The 26,063-nt window shown below is 40.6% G+C and overlaps 1 protein-coding gene across 4 annotated transcripts; it reads right to left on the bottom strand.

Moving 5' to 3' along the window:
• Positions 1-762: 762 nt before the first annotated feature.
• Positions 763-25,662, bottom strand: pip5k1ca (phosphatidylinositol-4-phosphate 5-kinase, type I, gamma a). 4 transcript variants are annotated; one of them, XM_058074278.1, is made up of 18 exons: positions 25,296-25,662; positions 17,360-17,391; positions 16,945-17,031; positions 16,728-16,858; positions 16,524-16,641; positions 15,193-15,345; positions 13,085-13,384; positions 12,237-12,445; positions 11,690-11,773; positions 11,557-11,605; positions 10,249-10,333; positions 9,807-9,977; positions 9,470-9,608; positions 8,974-9,006; positions 8,756-8,875; positions 7,357-7,603; positions 4,954-5,043; positions 763-4,019 (listed from the first exon to the last, which is right to left on the bottom strand). In XM_058074278.1, the coding sequence occupies exons 1-18, from the start codon at positions 25,420-25,422 to the stop codon at positions 4,017-4,019; spliced, it is 2,178 nt and encodes a 725-aa protein (XP_057930261.1). In that variant the 5' UTR covers positions 25,423-25,662; the 3' UTR covers positions 763-4,016. The 4 variants fall into 4 exon arrangements, with proteins under 4 accessions (XP_057930261.1, XP_057930262.1, XP_057930264.1 ...); XM_058074279.1 differs by having other exon boundaries at positions 9,816-9,977; positions 25,296-25,661; XM_058074281.1 differs by lacking the exon at positions 4,954-5,043 and having other exon boundaries at positions 25,296-25,661.
• Positions 25,663-26,063: the final 401 nt, after the last annotated feature.

Raw genomic sequence — 26,063 nt, 5'->3', positions numbered from 1 at the left:
AATATAGAGAGATCCATCCCAGTGGATGCAGTTTGACTTCCTGTTTCAACTTGTGGGTCGAGCTGGTATTATATATATATTTTTAACTTGACATTTTTATTACATATTATTTTGTCTTGCTTGACTCTTCACCTTGTAATATAATTAATAATAGATAAAATAATATAATTTTGAAATTAATTTAACATTTTTAAGGGATTCAATTATTTTAACATGAATGTAATAATCTGTTATTGTAAACATATCCATACATAGAAGATTGATACAATATCATATGCAATGACATGAAATAAGACAAAATTACAGAACATCTGTAGCTAAGCTATTCTAGAACAGTCCTGAATATCCATGGTAGCACTTGAGACAAAGCACAACTGCTGGTAGTTCATATTAAAATAAATAATGCTGCCACTTTCATTCCCACTGCATTACCAAACATTCATGATACCCACAATAAGCTTATTATATCAGGAGAAGTGCTATGCCCATCTGTTTACCTAATGATGTCAGAACTCAGTATTTTCTTATTTAAAAGGAAGAGGTGGAAACTTGATAATGAAATACCATACAGTATGGCTATTTAGAAGAGGAGAAAGATAAAGAATGATCCATGACCTCTTATGTAGCACTAACGATGTAATAATGTAACACCAAACCAAATGTGACTGGAATTCCCAAATAGTGATAGTGATTGCTTGTGTTTGTGCAATAAAGTTGGAGTTGTCGTCATCAATAAAACCACTTGACACAAGGTATGCATTGGACAATTCATAGAACTGCTTTATTTTCTATTCATTCTGATTGAGTCCCGACACACACACGTGCGTGCAAGCACGCGCGCACACACACACACACACACACACTTACAGCCATCTATTTATCCTCTGGTATAAATAGATGAATATACACAGATATACATAAATACACAATTCTGATCTGCATTATTCATTTTGAAACCATGCTATGTCTCTGTGAAGGACTCTTCCGATTGGAAGAAGGGAGGAACACACGGCGACTGGAAAACACACACACAAAACACACACAACACAGCTTGAACACTTTGGAAGAATCCCTACTGATTTGCATGTACAGTAAAACCCACAAATCGTTTTGGCTTGTTTTACAAAGAAACAGCTGTGATGTGGTCACACACCATAAATACACATCTGCTGCTTCTCAGTAAACACACTGAGGAATATGACTCAGTAAACTATCTCTTTGTCGAGCAGCAAAAATAAAACCAAACAAAAATAATATTCTCAAATTCTGATGGAAAATATATTTGTATATCTTTATATATGTATTTAGAATTTCTATGTACACATTCTCAGGAGCACAACTATGAGAAAGAAAAATAAATACGACTGCACATGTGGAAAAAAAAAGAATATATAAATAAACAATGGTATTACATTTACATTTCTTCCATAATAAGGCAATTCAAATGAAATAAGGAAATATTGCTGCTATGGTCACCATCTGATGACAGCACTGATTACACATCATGAGCAACAAAGTGGCTTCTGTTACAGATAAAACACACAGAAACATACACTGAGTGATCATTTCCGAGACTAGATTAAAATACACTGGAACCTCCAAAGTCACACAACCAGTCGGTCTCATTTCTAAGCAATGGAAACATTAATGTTTCAAGGTCAAGCTGAGGCCATTCTAAAACCTTTACCAACTGTGGGGACCATGTTTTAAGCAACATTTGAACATTCCTCACGGTTATGCAAGTGAAATAAGTGTTGTATGATAGAACAACAACCAGTAAAAGTCAATGTTTCTTGGCATAGCCATTTTGTTTACAACTACTAGTCATTTTCATTAGCTTGTGCTAGCTGGACCCAAATAGAGACGACCTTGTCCAGTAAGACATAAGCCTCCTCTCTCTTTCAAGACTCTTTTTTTGGAAAATATCTTTCAACAAAAAAATATATCAACAACTAGTAGTCATTTCTGGTCCCATTTCTGGTTCTACCTTTGTCATCACATACAATTTTGGTAGAAAGCCACTACTTTTGTTTGACTTGGGAGGTCCCACTGTAAAAAACGAAAAGTCTTACATGAAGATTTTTAGAATATGCAAAGAGATTTGGATATTAAAAAAAAACAAAAAAAACAAAAACAATGTTGTCTAACTATTTATCTCACAAATGTGTCATGTGATGCATGTTTATTTTGGCCACCATTTTCAGGTCTTCTTTATAACAGTTAGTAGAACAACATTCAATCGCTTTTCAAAACTACTGTGTCTCATCCCTGTTCATTTATATACTATAGAAGTAACAGGTATATATGTATATACGATTTTGAACTGCAAATACTACCACTGATGTGCTATGTCTACAAAGAGAGAGATTAGGAAACATTTACCTGGTGGAAGTTAGGGCGACAACATAGTAAAAAAAAACATTGCAGTACTACTGTACTGTATATGTAAAAGTACATGGTAATGCCAGTGTAATTGACCAAAACAACGGGCCAGGCTGGAAGACTATCATGGGATGTTCATTTACGTGTTTTCTCATATAGTTGGTTTATTCACTCAACTACAGGGAGGACTAGGCATCTATTACGAGTAAGCCGTTGGGTTTGGGGCAGGGGCATTTCCCCCTCCCAGTCAAACGCATTAAACACTTTTAAACTAAATAAATAAAATTGTTTATTCGCTTTTACAAGGTTAAAGTTTGTTCACTTTTGTTCCCAATTACTAGGACTCTATCAGGGGTAAGGCCTTTGTTGAGGGGGAGGCAAAATTTTATTTGGACAAATGTATATTTGTAATACAATTAACTAATATTAGTATATTTTTGAAAACAGTGGCAATGAGACCAGTGGCCAAAACTGTCTTCATTTTGTGACTACTAAACAATATTTCCAAACCAGACTAATAAATATGGATGCACACAGAATTGTGAAGTGAGCACCTTTCAATCTACTGGAACACTAATCATGGGAAAAGATGGGCTCATCTTCAATACTGCGCAAGAAACTACAGGGTGCAGTAACACTTATCCGAAATACCATGAACATTACTCGGTTGGTGAGGTTGTTTTGGCGAGGAGCAGCCTTCAATTTAATGTCTATCAACCAAGGTAGTTGCAGCTACCACCATTTGCTTATTCCTCACAACCCCATAATTTACCAAGACACAACATCTTTTGTAGTGGAGGCCACTATTGGAGGAAATTTCAAAAGTGAAACGTCTGATCTGGAATAATCTTCCCCCGCAGATGCAGTTATATAATCAAGGTTCTTTGGATCAAACAGACACAAAAAAAGATAAAAATAAAAAATTTAAAGAAATAAACATCCGTTGACAGTACTACTGAAAAAAACATTTTGATATAAAGCTTAAATAAAAGCAACATGCGTTTTATAATGTCTGTCCTAAACATCATGTTTTGTAAATATTAGGTAACTTGACTGGCCGACCACATGACCTTTGCATGGGGTGGCGGAATGGCGGAGTGTCCCTAAATGCCCCATTTTCCTTACCAATGTATGCATGTATGAGGCTGCCACATTGGAGAGGTACCTGCCCCAAATGAGGGGACTTGATGTGAGTTAATATCATGACAACACAGTGACTAAATAAAATTGCAATAAAGTGTCTTGTTTAGGTTACTATGGAAATCCACACTACTCCTATATGGCTGCCACATGAATGCACATGAGACAAACAAGATAGGCTTGTTAGATGTTGAGTTCATGTGCAAGACGACATAAGTTAGTGTGGTGTGTCACACCAAACATATAACATACAACTTTACTTGTACTATGTCACACGTAAACACAAGTATCATATGTAAAATGGCAGGGACTGAAGTTTTCCTCACACCTCCCCTTCCCTTTTCTGGGACCTTCCAGTCACTTCTCCCCTTGGTTCGTTTTTAAAATCCCTCTTGAGACAACAAGAAATCCGCTGCTACCATGAGGAGGTTTGGACTTCAGGTGAATGATCCTCACTGCTGAGACCGTCACGCCCTTCAGTCACAGAGCAGGGTTTACTGTTGAAGACACATAGTGGACAGATGAGAGAGTTGGTGCGTAAAATGTACTAATATAGAAATACATACAAAGGAACTTCCAAAAGTCATACAGTAAATGTGGACTCATCCCACATGTCACAATAAATCAGATCAGTAAGCATCTGAAGGATTAACTCCACAGTATGTTTCACTTTTTCTTTGGATTATTTGTTATAATCAACAAAGACAAGAGCCAGTGATGGCAAAGAGGAAAAGTGTGATGGTAATCATAGAAGAAAAAATGTATCTCACTGGGTTCTCTCTTCATTACATGTAGTTAACTTACAGTATTTTTTACTTACAAACATTACTTTAAACATGGCCTAAACAGTTTTATAATGGCTTGGAACAGATTCATTCACTTTACATTGTGTTACTTTGGAGGTTCCAGAGTGTAAAAAATATATAATTATATAATATAAAACAATATAATTTGAAATTGAGAACATAAGCGTGCACACCCTAAAATGCTATGTGTTGGATTGTTGACTTGGAAGTATTTGCCCACTCTTCCTGGCAAGAGCACTCCTAATCTGTTATGTCTTGGCACATCTTGTACAAAGACATCCTTCAGGTCACCCCACAGATTTCAAAACCGATATTTTGATTATTTGTTTGTACTATGTTTGAGATCATTTGAGTTTAGTGTGTGTGTATATCTGTCAGTATGGGCATGACAAGACATGGCATAATGCATGCTGCCTGTTGTTGGAGAAACACAGGATGGCTGGTTGTGGACTAAATGGTCACACATGGAGACCATTTGCACCAGTCTACCAAATGAGGGATGGATGCTGCAATGTAAGGGAGGTTTTTACGAACTTGAGAAGCATTGTAGTATCCCAAAGTTTCCTGTCTGAAGGATTTTCTAGCACTATGTAATTTACTTTTTAGTCGGCTGCTTCTCACTTACTGTCTCTCTTTCACAATTCCCATCTGGCAGGGCCTTAGACTCTGAGCCATAGTGTAGCGGAGAGTACACCCAGGTCCTGTCCTCTGGAGGCTGTTTTTTTTTTTTTACACGCCAACCACAGCAGAGGGAGCCAAAGGGACAGAGGAGAGGCCAGTGGCACAGAGATAAGCGGCGGTTGCAGGCAGGAGAGAGATGCAGGAGATCGCAGGAGAAGAAAAGACAAGACAGGAAATGAAAGTTAGGGATGTAAAGGAGGGAAGTGTCGCCCAGACATACTGGAAACTTTGATATGTGAGGGAGGACAATTTAGCGTTAGATGGTGTGGATGCAAATGTTGATTGGAAGTAGCTGAAATCACACTCCATGTTGATTCATAAGTTGTCTAGCCCAATAGGAGGAGATACTTAGTCCTTAAACGGATGGCGGGTCAATTTTTATTGGTCATTGCTTTAATGAGTACAACGTTGAAATCTATTTTATTGATCATCAAGCAAACACGCAATGCTTTAGCAAATGTCTTTTGGACTCACAACTGTTGTAGTAATTGAATGTCTATTGTTTACTTTGATCATCCATTTATGTTTTATGTATTTATGCTATGGCTATAAATACTGGTAATATATTTCTGTAAGTCTGTGTCCCGAGGATCTATAAAAGTTTGTGAAACCCTGATCTAAAAGGTGGGTTTCAGCTCAGTAAACATCTAAAGGATTAACTCCACACACTTTTTTTGGTAATGTAGCCGTAGATAGTACCTACCAATGATAACAAATAGGAAAGATGTAATGATAACCATAGAACCACAGATGGAACATACTGCAACATGGTCGGTACAATTTGAGCTAGTCCATTAATAATAAGTCATTAAATATCACAAGGCTTTAATAATTCTTGCAATACCTATGAACACCTCTTGTTCCCCATCACTTGCCTGTCAGGGTGAGTAGTATTTAGTTTTAGTTTTAGACTGACAGACAGACAGAATACTATTAATATTATAATATAATACTATAATATTATAATAGAATAATATAATATGAATCCCTGTTGAATTCCCTCAGGAAAATTGGGCGGTGGTTAATTTCTCTTGAACCTTTCAATGTTGCCTGATGTGGTAATACAGGTTTGATGATGTCAACATATGTAATATATGCATGGAAATTTGAACAACTTGGAAGTCAATCACAGTCACAGTCATCACAGAATGACTGTGTTCAACTTTGGCGCTTCCACTGTATTTTCCACCTTCTATTTACATGTATGCAGCCTTAAGCTGGGTCTGACCAATGCCAAAAACAGGGACGAGCACGACACCAATCTCATCTAACACAGCTGCCACTTTCTAGAACTGGGCCCATCTAACTCACTTACTGGCCAGCTGGACAGCCATTTGCCCCTCTGTCGGAGAGGGGAGACCACCCACGTCCTTCCATCGGGAAACTGACAACAACCGCATAGGATGACAAATGGACAAACAAGGGGAGGTGAAAAGAAAAGGAGGAGGGAGTAGAAGGCGACAGGAGTAAGACGGCATGCTGAGGTGAGAATGGAAAAGAGAAATTCCCCTTCATCTGTACCTTCATGACTGATTAATAAACAACCACAGATGCCAGGAGATGATGATATTGTTGGTAAGCCTGCACAACCAAGTCAGTGTTTACTCTTGTGATTGTAGTCGTGTAGCTAGCGAGAGATACGTATGAATGAACAGGGGTAAAAATGTTTGCTAAACTTTCAGGTAAAAACAAAAACAGTATCAATCCAAATTGTCATTAATATCTTGGTGTATGTAATCTTTATACTGTACTGTATGTGTAACCCACCTCAAGGTCATACATTATACTATTTTAAGCACAATTAAAGTCTCAGCGGTCCCATGTGTATTGAAAGTGTGCTGCTCTTGAGAAAAAAAAAGTGCCTTTAATAAGCTGTACTTTGTGTGTCTACAGCTTTAATGCTAATGAGCTGTATCTGCCCATGTCTGTCTGCCAGTATAGAGGTGGTATCATGTCCATGAAGAGCCTTTTCCTTCATGATGGCATAGAAACACAGTGAGATTTTTCTCACATGTAGTGCTCATAAACAGGCAATAGGGACACATATTACTGTTAGATTATTGATTATTAAGTATATTTATTTTGCATAATATGGGACCTTAAAGACAAAAACAGCAAGTAAGTTTACAGTAAGAAGATGGGCCATATGCTGTTATTACTCCGCTCAGAGAACGAGTCAGTTTATCTAACTGAATGCACCACGTACTGCACACACTCATTGCGGCCTGAATGTCCATGACTATTATGCCACCTGTCAACAACTCTGTGGCAGAGCATCACACAGCTCGGCCTCAACATCATCAGACACAACATAATGTAATGATAGTTAAAGTGTACATTGTCTTACAAAGTAGATGTCGGTGACTGGCACATCGTCATCATCATCCACCGAAGCCTGACTGGTGCACCCTGAGCCTGACATATGGCTGGACCTGTCTGGTTCCACTACCACAACTGCTGCTGCCGCTGCTGCCGCCTCCAGTTTGGGACTGGATGAAGCGTCCCCGGCTGCCTCGGATGGATGAGCGACAGCAGCGGGCGAGGCCTCAAGGACTGGAGAAGAGACTGCAGCAGCCTCATCCTCTTGAGCCTCACTGTGGGAAAAAAGAGTAAGCATGTTGGGATATATATATATATAGTAGTATAGTGTAGCCATGATCCTTTGTTGTTTGTAGCTGGCGAGAAACACAGATTTATGCACATCCGAGTTGCCTTATCAGCTCTCGTATGAAATATTAGTGCCTCCAGAGGAAAAAAACTGCCTATTCTTGACCTGATTGGCTGATTTAATAATGTTGCCATGCATCGTTTTCTGTGCATGGTAGAGGTACACTGACCTAAACGTAATGTTCACCTGCACAATGTAATAATATTAAATACAAGAACTGTATATTTGGCTATGTCTTCCTTCTGTCATCCTACTTTCTCTCATCCAACCTATTCCCCAGCAGGTCAGGTCACACGACTGAGCAGATTCAGGTCAATTTGTTGGTTGGTTCATTCGTGGAAATCCCATCATTGTCTAGCTCTAAAGCAAGCTCCATCCAGGGCCCAAGGCCATATGTCTCACCACTGCTTCTTTGTATCAGTCCTTTTATTTCAGTTGGTTACCCCCAGCAAACCTTCACCCTGATCCTCCCTCTAACCGAGACACCTATCATCATGATTAATAGAAGGGTTAAGAGATTATAACCCGGTCTCCCTCCGAAATACAACCACTCCATCAGTGCTTTAATTAAAAAAACAAAATCAGGTTAAAATGTGCCACAAATCAGGTCATCACAGCTTTCAAGAGAGCTGCCTCGGGACTGTCCGTCCCACTGCCCTACATCTCATTCCTGGTTCCCCCAAATATTGCCCGCCTAGCTGTGCTACCCTGGAAAAAGACTCTTTCAGAAAATCACACATGACCACTTTCTCATAATTTTACTTGGTCGTAATGTCAGCAGCCCTAGCATGGGGGCCTCTTTTGTTGTATTTACTCCATACTGAGGTTATATACGTTATATACTTCATGTTGACAGAATGCAATGCATCAAGTACAATGTCAAGCACACTATGTGTAATTACTGTTCAGATTATTAATACCGGAGGCAACAGAAATAATCTGTTTCAATCAATTTACAATTAAAACTCACATTTTGCCCAAAAACTATAGTAAAATTCCTAATTGTATGACCTCAGTGGTGTGACTCTTGAACTTCAACTATATCGTCTATAATGGCAATGTGGCCCTCCTGCTGTACCTGGGGTCAGATGAAGCCTGCAGAATGGAAATGGTGGGCTCACTGTCGCGTCTCTTTAATTCCACCTCCACTGTGATGGTCTGCTGGTCCTCTTCACGCACACGCAGCTCCTCCTGGGTCCTACACATGTAACACACTTAGTGTGATAGAGCCCCACACAAAACACATACAAAGGTCTTAACATAAAATATGTTAGCATTGACGCTATGTTAACTTACCTTCCATCATGGCTGAGAGACTGGGTGTGTCTCCTGGAGATAAATGTAACAATCAAAATATGTAACCTCTTTTTAAAATCCTGCAAAATCGCGGAAAATCACTGAAGCAATTTACACATCTATGTCTTTTATACAGAAACCCAATATCGTTACCCCATTTAGTTTCAGTGAAGCTTACACCAGACAGTAATTCATTCAACTGAACTCCTACATTTATTCATTCATTCATTCATTCATTCATTTTCTCACGAGGGTCGTGGGTTTGTTTTTAAAATAATCTGTGAGGCAGAACTCATGACCTAATGGAGCTCAATCATTGGTATCTGACTGACCAATGGAAAAAAACAGCAACATGTCAACAAATTAGAGAGACAAATATTAAGGCAATGGCTACGAAAACAACAAATTTGAATTTAGAATTAAATTGCAATCAGGTTATCAACTGTCAGTGGTGTTGTGGCAGTCCACAACACTACACTATAAAGTGTGACGCTACCTGTAGCGTGGGTGCTCGACTGTGTCACAGGGAGATCTTTCAGGGATGGACAGAGAGGTGGTGGACGAGAGGGTGGTGGCGATGGACGCCGTGGTGGCCTCTTCGAACGATGGAGGTGTGCATGGAAGATCTGGTCGCCCTGGAATAAAAACAAAGAGATTAAAATGTTACAAGATTTCTCGTTCTGAAAAACACTGTCTTGTGGGCACTAGGCCTGGGGCATTTGTATACACAGAGTGCAGAAAAGAATAATGTAGTAGAAATTTAATTAGTAGATCAGAATATATATACATAAACACACACACACACTAAAATCTTATAGGAGATGCACATGTACCTAATTTACCTTCATCTTCCAGGGTTGGGAAGCTGCGAGCGCCTCTCAGGTCGTAGATGTTCTCGTCTCTCTCGGATGTAAGCTGGCTGGCGGACCAAGCTGCACCAGGGCCGCCACACTTTGGAACCGTCAGTGAGACCCGACCCTTCTTTGATGGAGATGATTTCAAAGCTGCACAATACACATGAAAAAGACAACATCAGCAACAACGCAGCCAATCATGAATCATGTATGAGAGTCATGATACACCTTGTGATACTACAATGGAAGGGAATTTAAAGGGTCAATTCACTTGATCTTTTCACGAGAACATGAAACAAAGGCATGAGAAACGCTCACAGCACCTAATAAGGCAGTTTGAGCTCTATCTGTATTTTTCCTTTTGCCCTTCCCTTGCAGCTCTGCTTGACTATGTAAGGTCTCAAAAGTAATATGAACTCACAAGAGCTCTTCCTGAAAACGGTGCTGCTCATGAACTTAAAGAACCTGTCAGCGTAGAAGCCAGGTCGGTGGACTGAGACCGTGTCCTACAGGGGAGAGATGGAGAGGGAGATTAATGGCATTAAACAGATTAAGGCATCTATAAGTTCCTCTTGTGTCCCATTTCAGTAATTTATGTCTGTGGGTAGGCCTGTCACAATAACAAATGTTGCTGGACAATAATTGTCCTACAAATTATTGCTGAAGAACGTCAACGTTATTACGGGACCATTTTTTCCATGACCTCATTCAACAACAGCCATTTTTAAAAAGACAACTCCTTCAGTATCGGCCATTTTACACAATTTTGACACAAATTTTCAAGGCACACAGAATATTGTGTTCTCTGGCTATACTTTCCCACACAAATGTTCCATCTCATCACAATGACCTGTTTGGTATAGAGAGAGGAGGAGGAAATCAAACACGCATGCACATGTCAATATAGAGAGGCAGGGAAATTATTAAGTTTGTTTTTATGTACCATGCGGTTAATTGATTTATTGGTTATCATGACAGGTCCACGTTATCTGTGGGTCCAGCCACTAGAAACCCATAAACACATAAACACAGGCAGACGTAGACAATGTAGTAGACATTATTGATTCTCTAACAGGCTGACACTTGCATAATTGAATGAGGTCCAATACATGAGCCAATGCTTATTGGCTCATTGACTGTTTGTATGTAAGTGAGTGTGAATATACTTGTTTGCCTTATCTATGCAACAGTCCTGTGAGTGACAGGTGATAAGTCTACGGCATACTGCAATTTCCCATGCTGCAATTTCATCCGGGCCCGTGCAACTGTTTGGAAAACACATTAAGCACTGCAGGGTCACAGGGGAGACTTAGCAATTAATTGTTCAAATGATTATAAAACAGATATCTGATATACTGTTTGCATTACATACTGGATAAGCTAACATGTCTTTCAAAGCAATTTAACCACAACCTTTAGGCAGTACCACAAATGTAATTCACAGTCATGTGCAAACATTTTGGAAAGGAAAGAAACTTACTGATAAAAGTACATATATTCATTAGTTTATCTTGTGACGAGTGAGTGAAACATTTAAAAGAAAGAATGAATGCCGTATTCCCAACAACTGTAGTGACACATAGGGTGTCTCCAGGGTGTGCGAGAGAGTGGAATGAGTAAGACAAAAAGAGGGAGACATTGAAAATGGTGGTTTGCGTCTTCTTAAACATGAATTGATCATGCAGTGAGTTAGTGTGTTCTCCAGGGTACGGTACATTAAAAAACTTACTCCATCATGCACCAAAGCCTTCCATGTATGCTCCAGTTTCTTGATTAATCTGCACAACAATGACAGACAATATTATTGTCGACAGTTCTGTGTGTGTATAAAACATAGATATAACCTCCCATCACATGATCACCTGTAGGACTGTAAGATGTCAATGATGCCAATGTAAAGAAGAAGCCTTTCTCCCTTTCCATTGACAGCAGGAATCCCACCCATCCTACAATACAAACACAGAAAGATTAAGACAAAAAACAAGGAATGGAAAAAATGAACAAAAAGTACACCACTCACATTTTAGAAACTATTTTTATGACAGCATATCTGCCTATATTTCATAAGAGCAGGCAATACAATCAACTACACAAGTGAGTACCAAGACAATTGTGTCTTGCCTCCAGTCAAGCATGGCGGGAGTAGTGTCATGGTTTGGGGCTGCACAAGTGCTGGGTCACAACTGGGTCACATGGCATTCACATTTCGGAACAAATGTGCTACCTGTCTGCAAGGAGATCTTGCCACTTCACAGTTCCAAGCACTTTTCAAGAATTGTAAGCCTGTCAAACCTAGTCAAGCTACACCCAATTGGAGAGCCTGTGGCTCATCAATAAAATAATTTAAATTGAACCTATGCTCATTCTTGTAGTATCCAGCCTTTGGCATGTGCCACTGGATATACTCACGTGTCTTCAGTGTCAATGGTCCCTCCGCAGGCAGCCCCTCCCTGGATGGACTCCATGGCGGTAGAGTACAAGGCCTTCTGCTGGGCCAGGGGCCTTTTCTCGTCGCTGCCGCCTTGGGAGCCTTCCATCTGTCTCTCCCTCTCTGCTTGGTCCATGTTGTGAACTCCCAGCAAGAGGCTGTAGTCCATGATCTTGAAGCTTTCCAGCACCTGAAGAAAACGTGCAAACACAGGCTAATGTAATGACAGGCTAAGAACGCACGGCTTATGGGGAGAAAGATGGCTTTTATCCAGAGTGCATAACGGTGTCAGCGCCAGAGGGAATCAAACCTGGCGATGTGGATGTCACACACAGGATGCTTAAGCAAGCACACATGAATTATATATGTATTGGAGACTGAATGTGTTATGTATGAATAATTATGTAAGGTGGTCATTTATAACGGCACTTAATTTTTTATCTAATTGACTATTGGGGAAAAAAAACATCTATTTTGCTTTTTCTGTGGCGATTTTGTGACACTCATAACAAAATAAGGCACATCCTAAACAAGTGACGGGTACAAATTTGAATTTACTTGAAGTGCCGTAAGTGGAATTACTCAATGTTAACTTAGTGCTATTTGTTATCAAAAGTAGTGTTTTCGTAGGAGGTTTTACATTGTATTAGCGGTTGTTTTTACACATTTTTATTGTTTTAAACCAATGAAATAACATATTTTTAATATTATTAACCTGTATGACAGTTAAGATTATAAAATATTACTTAAATTATTACCTGTACAGTTAATTAAGGATTTATAATGTCTCCAGGCTATGGTCAATACAGGGAATATGACCCAAACTCACCAGGCAGTCTCTCTGCAGGGTCTTGACCAGTGCATTGTACGTGTCCTGGTCGAGCATCAGTCCATCCTGCAAGTCCTGCATGAAGTCAAGGTCTTTAAATGTGGGCCTGGCCTTCTCTCTTTCCTTCTTGGACGCTCGCCTCTTGTAGGTGGAACCTTTTAGGTCGTATTTGAGGTGCATGCGGACGACGCGGGGCAGGACATTGTTCATCACCACCACACGGATGTTCTTGCCCCCAGACTGGACGCAGTAGAGGCCAAAAAACTTGGGCAGCAAAGTGCGAGGGTTCTGATTCAAGTTCTAGAAGGAGGAAACGGAAGATTATTGTTACAACTAAAGCAATGGGCTTGACACTGGAATTCATTCAGTACCTAGCATCTCTCCAACATGTCCCCAGTGGTTCACAGCGTATGACTCTATAGAAGGTTTGCTGCCACTTAACTCCCAAATACTGTATTGACCAAATATAAGACTATTTATTTCACAAACAAAGGCTGAAAAATATTTATTTTACAAACATGTCTAGAAAAAGAAGGGTATGCTTATATCCAGGGTCAACTCAAGCTGATAGGGAGACAGTCGAGATGCACAAATGTGGACTTCAGTAGAGGAACTGGTGGCAAGAAGTATACAGCGACATAATGATAGCTATTCAGCATCCTGTGCCCTCATCCAATCACAACCCTGGTGTCAGCACGAAGAGAGGCGGAGGAAAAGATGATGCCAACAACGCCAACACATGATAACGCGAGGGTGGGCATGGATGTGAAAGTGCACACGCGGCCGAGGATTAACAGCGCTGAGAAAGCTGCACTGAGTAGCGGGCAGTGTGATAAGACGTGAAATGTCATTGAGGAAGGTGCATATCACAAAAGACAGAGAGAGGAGAAACAACAGAGAGCAAGAGAGAGGTGGTTACATCACTGTGATCTGTATGCAGCTCAGAGCCAGCCTGCTCAGTCGGCCATCGGCCATCAGGCAGTCAGCTGCAGCAGACATGTGGAGCTGACTGCATATACAAACACTTCTACTAACAAGGTATTTTCTGACTAGGCTCTTCCCATGTTGAATGAATTTGCACTAATAAAAGCAGAGATACAACGGATTGACCCGAAAGTAAGACAAAAAAGGGGGAAAAACATTTGATCTTCTATTCAGAAAAAGCCTTCTTGAACCAGACCTTGCTTAGATTTCAGTTTTTGCAGTCTACAGTAGGACCTAAAAAGGCAAATGTTCCAAAAAATGTCAAACTAACTTCATATATTATACTTACATTGCTGCAAAATTTAAATACAATTTGGTATTATGGAACTACAGTAAACCTCGGATATATCGGATTCAATTGTTCCCACTAGTTTTGTCCGAAATAGGCGAAATCCGTTATAAAAAATCCAATATATGCAATGAATTTTTATTGGAAATGCATTACAGAAAAATCGGTTCTTTTTTATCTGTCCGTTGTGAGCGAATTTCCGATATATCCGAGTCCGATATATCCGAGGTTTACTGTATTTATCATCAGGGTGTGGACTGTCACTAAATTAGTATAACAGCGAATCATTTTAAAGATTGACATATCAAAAAAATCTCTCTGGTTACAAGATACACACAAACAAATGAATGTAAGAGAATGAAAAGTACTTGGCAAAAGGGACTGCGGTGACTGACTAACATTCTTCAGTGATTAACTGAATTCCTGCAGACTTGCCACACATAAAGCTAAGATGCTGCAGGCATGGATATGGCATGGTCATACATGGAGTTTTTGATGATGAGGTTCATTTAAAAATGAGTCTGCAGACACAGAGGAGAGCAGGGAAGAGACGTTATGCTAATGTTACAATGACGAAACTATGATCAAGACTCTTACAAAAGCACGTGGCCTGAGGCTTGAATCGGAGACGACAGAGCTGTTATGTCTGCTTTATGAGGAAAGAGAGGAAGTCATACTGAGGTTTTCCTTACATAAAACCTAGATCCAAAAATATTACCCCCTAAACCTTCCTGCACTTGTGTCTCCTTAATGAGGCAGTTTAGCTCCATATTGTTCTGCTTAATAACCACACCGTATTATATAATATTATGGTGCACACAGTGTGCTCTCCTACCATGTAGTAACCCGGCAGCAGCTTCTGTAAGAACTCCGCCTCCTTGTGCATAACCGTCTTGATGATGAACTCGTCATCCTTTGTGAGATAGAAGACAGAACCGCTCGCGCCAGGGTTGGACAGTTCGATGAGCGGCTCGTTACACAGGGAGTACTGCAAATAAACACAAGGACACAAAGATGGTGACAAAGTTCTTCAACAGGTCAGACGTAATCGTTATTGATGCATTTCCCATTCCACCGGTAGGAGGTACTAGTTCCTGGTTAACCAGGGTTCCAAGCTTGCCAAAGAGATACCGTGTATGGGTGAATTAAACCACTGTTGGTCGCTCATTAGTGAAATTTTAGAGGATACACAGTTAGAAATGACAAAAAAAACATGTCAATGATAGCACAGAATGTTGCTGTGCCTTAGCCTCGATATCAGTGATTGTCAACTGGGTAGGTCATGGAGCCAGTTTTCTGAGGGTCGCCAGTATTGTCAAAATAAAAAGTGTAATGACCCAATGCCCCTGAACGTGCCTTGCATCTGTGCTATTTGCTTGCTACCGTGTTTATGTGCAGCTTGGTCAAGCTTGAGCTGGAGGGGAAGGGCATCGAGTGTGAACTTTACACAGTTACCTTGTGGTTGGGATATACGACGAAGGGTGGGGGGTGGGCGTGGGAGAGCGGGTACGATGATGTCCATCCTCAGTTTAGCTATGAACAACAACTTATTCTCCGAGCATGTGCATGTAACTAGTTGCTGAGCGACTCTTGTATATACAAACCAAACCGCTTTGGTCAAAACTAAGCTTTTAAGTAATTTATGGAAGTGTGTCATACCAAGAAACAAACTGAGTCTCCAAACCAGTCTCCACTTTGCTGCAGTGGTCCATTTTGTTGCTGCCTAAATCTAAAAGGGTGTTGTTAGCAGTGACTAATGAAGCAGTACTATTTCTAAGTGGAAAACACCCAAACTGAGTACATTTGAGCCAAGCCAAACAATGTTTGTTCATAAAATGAAAACTGCAAACACAAACATTATCATATGGCCGGTTTCATTATTGTTCAAAATTATCTTTAAAATGCTTGTATGTATGTAGCTGTATTTAAATGCAGAAAAGGCTGATTGCAACTGAGGTAGACCATGGCTCATCACCACAAAGCTGTCTATCCTTATTTTGACTCCCACACTGCTCAAGACAAGCCGCCAACTGTGCCTTTGGTGTGAATCCATGCTGGTGCATAAATTTCACAAACACCCATCTGGTCCAGCTAATTATGATGTGAAGTTACAGATGAAGACGATTGTAGCTGAGAGTAAAAGTGATACAGTAGGTGTGGTCCTACCAGGTAGTCATCTGGCCTGATGCCAAACAGCTCTCTGAAGTAGCGGAAGGCCACAGGAGCATACGTTTTAAAGCGGAAGTCTGGGAAGTGATGGGCTGGAGTGAGGTTGCTCCCTTCGCTGCAAACGCAAACAACAAAAGCTTATTTAAATATACTATGTACAATGTATGAAAAAACATATTTCAACATAGCGATAGAGGGGACCTGGGGAAAAAGATGCTCTCCACCACGTAGAAATCCTGCATTAACACATCTCTCTCAGGCTTGGAGCTCAGGTTGCCCACCGTGTAGCCGATGCCCAGCTGAATGGCTCCCTTCAGGGCCGAGGATGTTGTCTGTGGCGATGGAAAAAAAAACCCATCACAGTCATGAAGCATTTGTGGTGTACAAGCCCAACCTAATCCAGCCTGAGTGTACAAACCTTCTTGTAAGTCGTTTCTCCGGATGCATCCACCCCTCTGTGGCCAATCTTCTTTCCTTGACCAGGAAGACCTGAGGAGGATGGCATCTGACAAGCAAAAGCAAGATGATGGAACAGAAAGGAACTGTTTATTTCACTTCACACTTGAAAGCACCAACATGCTTTGACAATATATACATAACAATACATAACATGAAGTTTACAGTTTATAATCATATATGGGTTTGAACAGTAAAAAACAACAGAAAATGTCACAATTTATTTATTTCGAGAGTAGGAGAAGGCCCCGACTATATGTTTTTTTCTAAACCCAGGTTTAGAGAGTTTTAGAAGTGTATTACGCAGTAACAATCCAGACTAAAGGTTACAAATGTGGAGGTGTATAATTACGTTGAAGGGGGGACTTGTAACTTACCTCTGTGATGTAGGCTTTCCTTGCTGCAGCATCTGAAAGCAAGAAAGAGAAAAGTAATGAAAAAGATGATCAAGTCATGTCATCTTCAGTAATCTCTTTCACAATGATGCAATGATGTTGCCATCCTGAAAATATCTGCATAATAAAAATAAATATTGCATATAATATTGCTCATCTCATAGCACAGTTGCTAGATGAGGGTTCAGTCAAATATCATTCCATTACCATCCTGTCAGTTTGATTAGTTGGCTTGTAAATGCATACCGCAACAAGACGCAACAAAGTCCTTTTGACCATGATTTTAGCCAGTTCTTTATCCGCTTTGATGAAGTGAAAAGGTCGCAGTGTTTGGAAAATGTAGATTTCACCCTTAATCCACTTTAACCCCAAAAGCAAACACTCTTCTTGTTACTGCTGCAAAGATCCCAGCCAGAGCTCCATGATATTGGCAAGAAAATAAACACTCATCTCAGATACAGCTCCTTACTTAGCTTGTCTTCTGGGAGTCCTGGTATTGATCTGGGCCAGGTTGGTAACAGGCATCAATTCTTGTTGTACATCACAATGTTGATGGACAATTTTTATTACAGAATCATTCATGCAGAGCCACACATGAACGTGATGCGTGCAAAGTGTATCGTATGTTGATTCCTGGCACATAGTATGAGTATCGTTGTCGTAAAAACGCTGGTTGACCTCATTGCAGCACCATGGCAACAGGACACAGGCACAGTGTGTGTGTGTGTGTGTGTGTGTGTGTGTGTGTGATGGACAAATAAGGAAATAGGTTTTTAAAAATAAACATTGTTATTGGATTGTAGTCATAAGATAACTAGCAAGGACACCTGAAAGTGGATTGGGATGTATATTAAGAGTGCGTTCACACTTGTGTTTGGGTTGGCTAAACTCTGCCAGTATCATTCGTTTGGTCAAGTGTCATTTGAACCCCAGTGTGCACCAGATGACTCAATTGGAAATAAAATGCAAATGCTACATAGACCAGTGTTAAAATGACAGCAGAAATTACAAATAAGAAAATGTCCTAGATGTTCGGTCTCTGTGCTCTGCGTGTGTGAGTGTATGTTGTGACAGCACGCTTTAAAAGTATACTTGATAAGTTTTATTGTAAATTGTGAATCGTATTGAGTTGTGGACTCAAATATAGCAGTTAAGACAATAACCTGCACAGAAAGCTTTCTAGACCTTCCTGATTCTGCATCTCTTTCTGCAGTGTTTCAATGGACTTCCTGCATCCAACCCAAAAGGTCTGTTTAATTTACTCCACCCTCCTCTCAGTACGCCCACTCCGCTGTGATCGGTCACACTCCCAGGCACTCCCGAGGACTTCCAGATACGTTGGTCCGCTTTTACTGAGTGCAGGCAATCTGAAGCCTATATAAAGAAGTCTGGATCGCATTGATGTCAGTAGAACTCAGTGTTAGAAAAACCTCTGTAAAACTGAGGGTGCCGAGCCATCCATATGCACAAACCTCATCATGCGACCCTTTGACATCATTTGACAAAAGTAGACAACATTGTAAAAACATTTACAGGTCAGAAAAGTGGGGGAAAAGCCCAATAGGACCCCTTTAAATAGAGCAGAACCAATGTAGTCAACACAGCAGACGCTGTTTTGCATTGCAATATTTCAGTTACATCACATAATACGTCACAAAAGCTGCCAAATCAAGTCCTTACTTTGTCTGTTTTTTTTTTTTTAAACTGCGCTGCCGCACAAAAATACCAGCATGAAGGCTTTGTGAACTGCGAACCAGAGTACTGAACCACAGATGTGAAGGGAGCTTTAGATTGGATTTTCAAAAATCTTCATAGGGAATAGGATTGGATGGAAGATTGGATGGAAGGTAAAATACCTTCCACACACACACACACACACACACACACACAGTTACCTATGCGTGCATGCAAACATTGTATCACAACTGCAGTCAAATGCATAACATACACTGTCAAGCATGACCCGAAGCAGCCAATCACACACCACAGCTCTCACATGGAAATACTGAGAATAATAAACACGTAAGGAAGTGACTTCTGCGTCATCACTTCTAATTTCAAAACATTCCTTCATTCCTTTTCCATCAAATGTGGTTCCAGCGTGATTGGATGTGCCTGCTTTAGTGTGTTCAACCTTGTGTGAATCTATGTGGCATGTGCGATGGAGAGCAAGAGGAAGAAAAGGAGGAGGGGTGGCTCTGCTGTTGCTTGGTCACATGGGCGTCCACGAGAGGCAGACAAGATAGAGGCTGCACACTCGTAGCTCTTACATCGCTGCTGCTGCTGGTTCATGCTCCATCACATTATTAATCTCATTTGATGTTTATGATCTGTCTCATGGTCCCTAATGTGGAATCTGTGAGTGTGTAACATCTGATATTGTCACGCTACAAACAGGAATACTGAAAAACTATTCAACTGATAGACCAGAATATCCAGAAGCGTCCAGATCCATCGTGCAGAGCTCACAAAAACAGCGTGTGATGAAGGACCAGAAGTGACGTTGGTCATGTGGCAGAACCCCCTCGCCAAAGTCCGAAAAAGACTCTGCAGCTAAGGGCAAAGCCCGCCACGGGACACCCTTAGCCTTAATAATTTTTTTTCTCTGTTTGCGTCACTATAGCCTCGAAGGAACAATCCCTTCCCCGTGTCATTTGAGCATCTTATACCATCCATCCAAGAAGTAGCCTGATTTAGTAGCCCATAAGTGTGTTTCGTTAATTCATTTAGTCGTTTTTTTAAATTAATTATATATATATACTATATATATAGCTAGCAGGGTTATATAAAAATTCGTAAGAGGTGAAGAAGATGTTGACACAAGCATTAGAGGACGAAAGTGAACACCAACCAACCAAGAGCACTGCAGCCCCTTTTACAGCTTGTGAAAGTCAGCTTTAAGCACAGACAAATTTCAATGGGATTTACAGTGCTGTCACTGGCTCTGGTGCAGTTATTTGGTGCTATTTCTGATGTGAAAGACGCAATCTTTAGCTTGCAGGCCATTAACTGGAATTTAAAAACGACACTAAAATCACATAGTGTATGCCAAGCTTAAGACTTAGTAGCCCCTCTAAGCAACGCTCCTCTTGGTATTCCTGACTCTTCATTTCCACAACATTCGAGGCAGGTCAAAGCTGTGCTGTCCTCTGCTGTCAGACCACATCACACCCTTTGCATCAGACACTGAGTGTGTGAGGGTGAAGAGGCTGGAGAGGTCAGCCTTCTTCCACCATGGCCAATGGCATCAAGCAAGAAAATAGTCCGAATAAAAAGCTTACTCGGGATAAAACTAAAAGATTTAGGGCTAAATGAAGTATCGTATAAGCAAATTGTATATATGTATCATTGGCCCAGTTAAGCCTTTTCAATCATAAAAATGGCTAAATCCGGGGTGGGGGAACCTATGGCTCGTGAACCAGATGTGGCTCTTTTGTGGACTGCATCTGACTCTCAGACATTTCTTAAAAGGGACCTATTATGCAAATTTTTTAGCCCCTTGTATTGAGTGGTGGACTCCTATACGTAGAGCAGCTACACACAGTAACCAGCACAGAAAGCTTTCTAGTTCTTCTAGAATCTGCGCCTATTCAGCTGTATTTCTTTGGATTTCGTACTTCCAGCGAAAACAGTCTGTTTTAATGTATCCCACCTACAGGCTGCCTTGGGCAGGCCCACTCCGCTGTGGTTGGTCACACCCCCAAGTGCATAGAAGGACGTCCGGGTTGTGCTGCTAACTTTATAGGAGTTGATAATAAACAGATTTTTTAAATGTCCGCTTGTAGCTTTCGCATTTTAGCGTTAGGCTACCGTTTGACTAGTGTAAGTGCCCTGTAACTGCCCTGGCCGAAGCACACTTGGAGGAGGTGGTCCGGGGCCTAGCACTTTTGCTCACACTGAGCACATGGCACCATGTCACCTTGCACAATAAAAATAAACAAAAGACTTAAAATAATTTCTAAAGATTTTTAAAGAAATTTCTTCCAACAGTGTCTTAAACTGTCTTACAACAGTTTATGATAAAGTGATGCACACACAATTAGGTCAAAGTGCAGGCCAGTGGAGGACAGCGAACGGATGTGGACTGGCTGACGGTGACACCACCAGAGAGAGAGAGCTCAGGGACTGTTTCTGGTAGTCACACCCTTTTCTCGAAGGAAAAACTGAAAACAGCTCAGTCCTTGTGGCCAACGGACAGCCTCTTATGCAATTTCACTACATTTTTTTCATTACCAAGTCATTGGCTCAGAACCGAGCTTGCTGATCCTTGCTGATCCTACAAAATTGGGGAAAGCTGTCCGCCAAGAGAGACAAATGCCCTTTTAGAGACACTGGAAGGGAGCGTGGAGGCTGGACACTGACCGGGGTAAACTGGGGTGAGCGAGCAGCCGGTGTTGTTGCTGAGAACAGCATCTTAGACCGGTGTGAGTCAGTGGGGTGTAATCTGCTCAAACTGCAAAGCATCTCATACCTGCATAACAACATGCTGCTATTACACACTTCCAGATAATACACACAATGACCACAACATTATACACCAACAAAGCAACAGCTGGATCAAAAATTCGGCAAGCGAGTGATTGGTATTTGACGCAATTTCCAGTGATCAATGTAAACTTCCCAATCACTTTTTGTACAACAAGCCATGTCCGTCTACTACAGGTCGGAGTATTTGAAGTGAGAGACAAACAAAAATAATCCAAGATCTTGCTGCCAAATTTCACAGCTTATTCCTTAGCTTCCCAGGCCCACGCCGCTACCAAATTTTGTGGTAAACAGGATAAAGAGCTTTAGTATAATCCTGCACACAAACAAAGTGGAAATTCACACTCAAACTCACACTTGCATTTGAAAACATAATTACATGTGCAAAGTGGATTTCAGAGCACATTGCTAAAGAACTAAAGAGAAAGCAAAATTCCATAATATCAAAATAAACGTCTACATTGAGCATCAACGGTGGAAGGATATAATACTAGACAATTAAATGAAATGAAATATCAAGACTGTGCAAAATAATACAACTACTAAATTAAAAAGTGTGACGTGACTCCACTCAATTAACCACCGAGTCTCCTATAGTCATCGGGTGCACTGGTGTCTCCAATTGGCACCAGATCAAAATGTAAGCCACTTCCGGATGTAGTTTTTGTTTTAACTCCCCAATATGGCAGTAGCTGCATTTAAAGTATCATGAGCAGTCAGCATCCAGCATCTTCAGCTACCTCTGCATGCGCTTTAAAAATATGAATGCTGGCTGAGCATTTGCTACATACCAACATCGGCCCTGTTGCTCCTATGTTGTGTAATATATACTTATTAACAAAACCTCATGTGATCCAAAATTATCATTCAATGTTACATATAATGAATGCTATTTAACTTTTTGGCTTAGGTAAATAAACGCCTAGGCTATAATGAATGCAATAACTGCAACCCCACAGTCGACTAGAATAGTCGAATAGTCCTTTATTGTCATTGTAAAGGACTATTCGACTATTCTACTAAGTAGACTGTGGGGATGCAGTTACTTGCATTCATTATAGTTGTAGCCACAAGCAGCGTTGTGATATGACGTTAGCAAACTGCGTCATCCTTTGTTTCTTTCATAACATCAAATATTTTGGCGGAAGCTCCAAATCTTACACACAGAAAGGAGGGAGAGTATGCATGCAAAAGGAAAAGGACACACCAGGACACAGCAGATGGAATCACCTTTTGTGCTTCTGTCAGCAATTCTGACAGGCTTACCCTACAGCAGAATAAACAGTAAAAATAGCCAGGATTAATACTACATATTGTAGTGTAGTGGTTGACTGTTTTCATGCATGCATGACACTTGCCGGCCACAGTTTGACCCCGGAAGAGATTAATATATATATATATATATATATATATATATTTACATGATTTCCTAAGGGAAAAGTGGTTTTGACAACAGCATCATTGAATGGATTGTGTTCGCGGTTGAGGATGAGAGGGAGTTGAGTAGGAGCGTGCCGCTTGTTTGTTATGAGGAGCTTTCATTGCTTCTTGGAAGAAGCCCAGCTGTCCCACCCACACGACACTGCAGACTACAATTACTCTGCACAAGACGTGAGATTAAACAAGCGCTCCAGCATTTACATTTACACTCATTTTACACTGTTAGTGGAGGAGCAGAAGCTCTTCAATGCACTTGTCTGAAATTATTAAAGCACATTTATCTATTAGTCACAAACTGGCAAACTTTTCAAATGAAATGTCAAGCTACTGCACACATTGCTACTAAATGTTCAATAAACTCTAATGCCTGTGTAATTCCTACTGCATGTGGAAGATATTTTTATGGCACTCTTATTTTGTTTACACAGACGGCAAACTGTCCTCTGATTTTAAAGGCCGGTAGTGTGTTCTCTCTGTGAGCTAGACTAGGGGCAAAAATATGTTTCTCATCTTTTTTCACTCAGAACCTGCGTGTAAAAGGCTCCTCACATTAAAGCGGTAAAATACAGCGCGGTCAAAATATACTCATCCGAGTCGCACACAGAGATGTGATTGAGAAGGAGATGGGAGTGGTGGATAAGTGGTATCAAGTGTTTATTCTCCACTGAACAACAAGCAACAAACACAGTTGCTAACAACAATCTCATGACCCGGGAACTAAAGTGCCACTATGAAATAGTAATGTAGCATTATTTTTTTTCATGCGTTTTTTTTCTTATTATTCATGACCCCACCCTCGGGCATCTCTGTGTGGAGTTTGCATGATCTCCCCATGCGTGGATTTTCTCCGGGGACTCCAGTTTCCTCCCACATTTCAAAAACATGTTAGGTTAATTGGTGACTCCAAATTGTCCATAGGTATGAATGTGAGTGTGAATGGTTGTTTGTCTATATGTGCCCTGTGATTGGCTGGCGACCAGTCCAGGGTGTACCCCGCCTCTCGCCCAAAGACAGCTGGGATAGGCTCCAGCACCCCTTGCGACCCTCGTGAGGATAAGCGGTAGAAAATGAATGAATGAATGTTATGACCTACTTGAGCCACTTGATTGCATTTACTTGCATTTGATGTGTTTTGCAGGATTAGCCACAGTAGACTGCATTAACAACTGCATTTTATTTATTATTTAAAAAATATCTTACTTTTTTAAAGTGTAGTTTAAATTCCACATATGAATATCATATATGTTTAGATTGATCGTTTGTCTTTTCAATAAATATATTTCAAAATTATACATTTTTGATCTGTAACTACAATACTGCGAAACCGTCAAACTATAATATTTTTGCCCAGGTTTATCATACCGTCATACTGGTCTATGCCTGGTGAACTTCTTTTTACACTTGTGTGACAACTGTTTGAAAAGGGACCACTTTTGCAGTATCAATAAAGTTAAGATAACATTTGTGTTAATTACTTACTTTTACATTTTATGTACATGTAGATACACACACATATAACAGGTGGTATCCCTGATATGACTATTTTAATGTCTAGTGGGTCAGTCTAATGTTCCGTCAAGCTATTAAAAAATTAATCATCTGCTTTGGTTTGGTGGTCAGAAATCCTATGTACGCCCCTGGCTCATTAACACGGCATGCTAGTTAGTTATTCAGCTCCAGTCAAAACCTTACGTTACTTATACCCTCAATGACCATATACATTGAATCGGGTTTATTACGCTTGTAAACGGCCAGGTGGACTTGAATGTAGCATTATATGCTAAAAGTGAAAATAATCCTTCCGTATGTCTCTTCACCTGCACTCCTCATCCAAGCTAGCAGCTAGCATAGCTAGCAGCTCCCTGCTAGCTACTAAAGATGAGTCGGTGCTTTCTGCTTACAATAAATTCACCATAGAATGTCATTAAAAACGAAAAAGGGTCAACAGAACATATTATATAAATTACTGTGAACGTGATGACAGTGAACCTACCCATGTCTGAGGCGTCCATTCCATAGCTAACCCCAACGACCGTATCAGCATCATCGGATGCTGTGGCCCCGGATAGAGGACTCCCGTCCCTGGCCTCCGACAGCCCGACCGCTCCCTCGGCTTCCATTCAGCCACCAGGAGGTGTAGGGAAAAAACAGGTAAACGACAATGCCGTTGAATGGCCCGAAAGGAATGCGATATCTTATACTTGGAGGATAATCACACGGCAAGACATGTTATCCGCAAGGGTGTCTTCATTTGTGGTTGGAGACAGCGGCTCATTCTGCACTCTCCTCCCGGGTTAATTGTACTGCTCAGGCTGCAGCGGAGACTATCAACCACCGCTGACTGCTGGATCAGTGCTGGGCTCAGTGGCTCCCTCGGGTGGCTGAGGGGGCAACTGCACCCTAAATGTTCTAGTCTTGTTTATTGACAATCATTTGAGTGAAACAATCATTCAGCAAAAATATCAACCTTTGACACAAAAGTTAATTTTTGGGACATTAGCTTTTAGCTACATTAGCTACATTAACATGTATTTCATATGATTCAAAAATAGGAATAATTAAATTTTAAAATGCAAAAGCTTCATTATGTGCCATCTATTTTTCTGTTGACTAGTAATTGCTTTTACATGTGCACTAAAACCACTTCCAAATTATATTATTCCATGATATATTTTTTATTTTTTATTTATATTAAGTCAGTAGCTGGTTGGTGCCGATATGAAGGTTGTGATAAAGGATAAGATGCAAGGCCAAATGCAAG

The sequence above is a fragment of the Doryrhamphus excisus genome, chromosome 5, assembly GCF_030265055.1.
Source record: "Doryrhamphus excisus isolate RoL2022-K1 chromosome 5, RoL_Dexc_1.0, whole genome shotgun sequence".
Lineage (NCBI taxonomy): Eukaryota > Metazoa > Chordata > Actinopteri > Syngnathiformes > Syngnathidae > Doryrhamphus > Doryrhamphus excisus.
The sequence above is the reverse complement of the archived record's forward strand: the minus strand, read 5'-3'. Positions and strand labels throughout refer to the sequence as shown.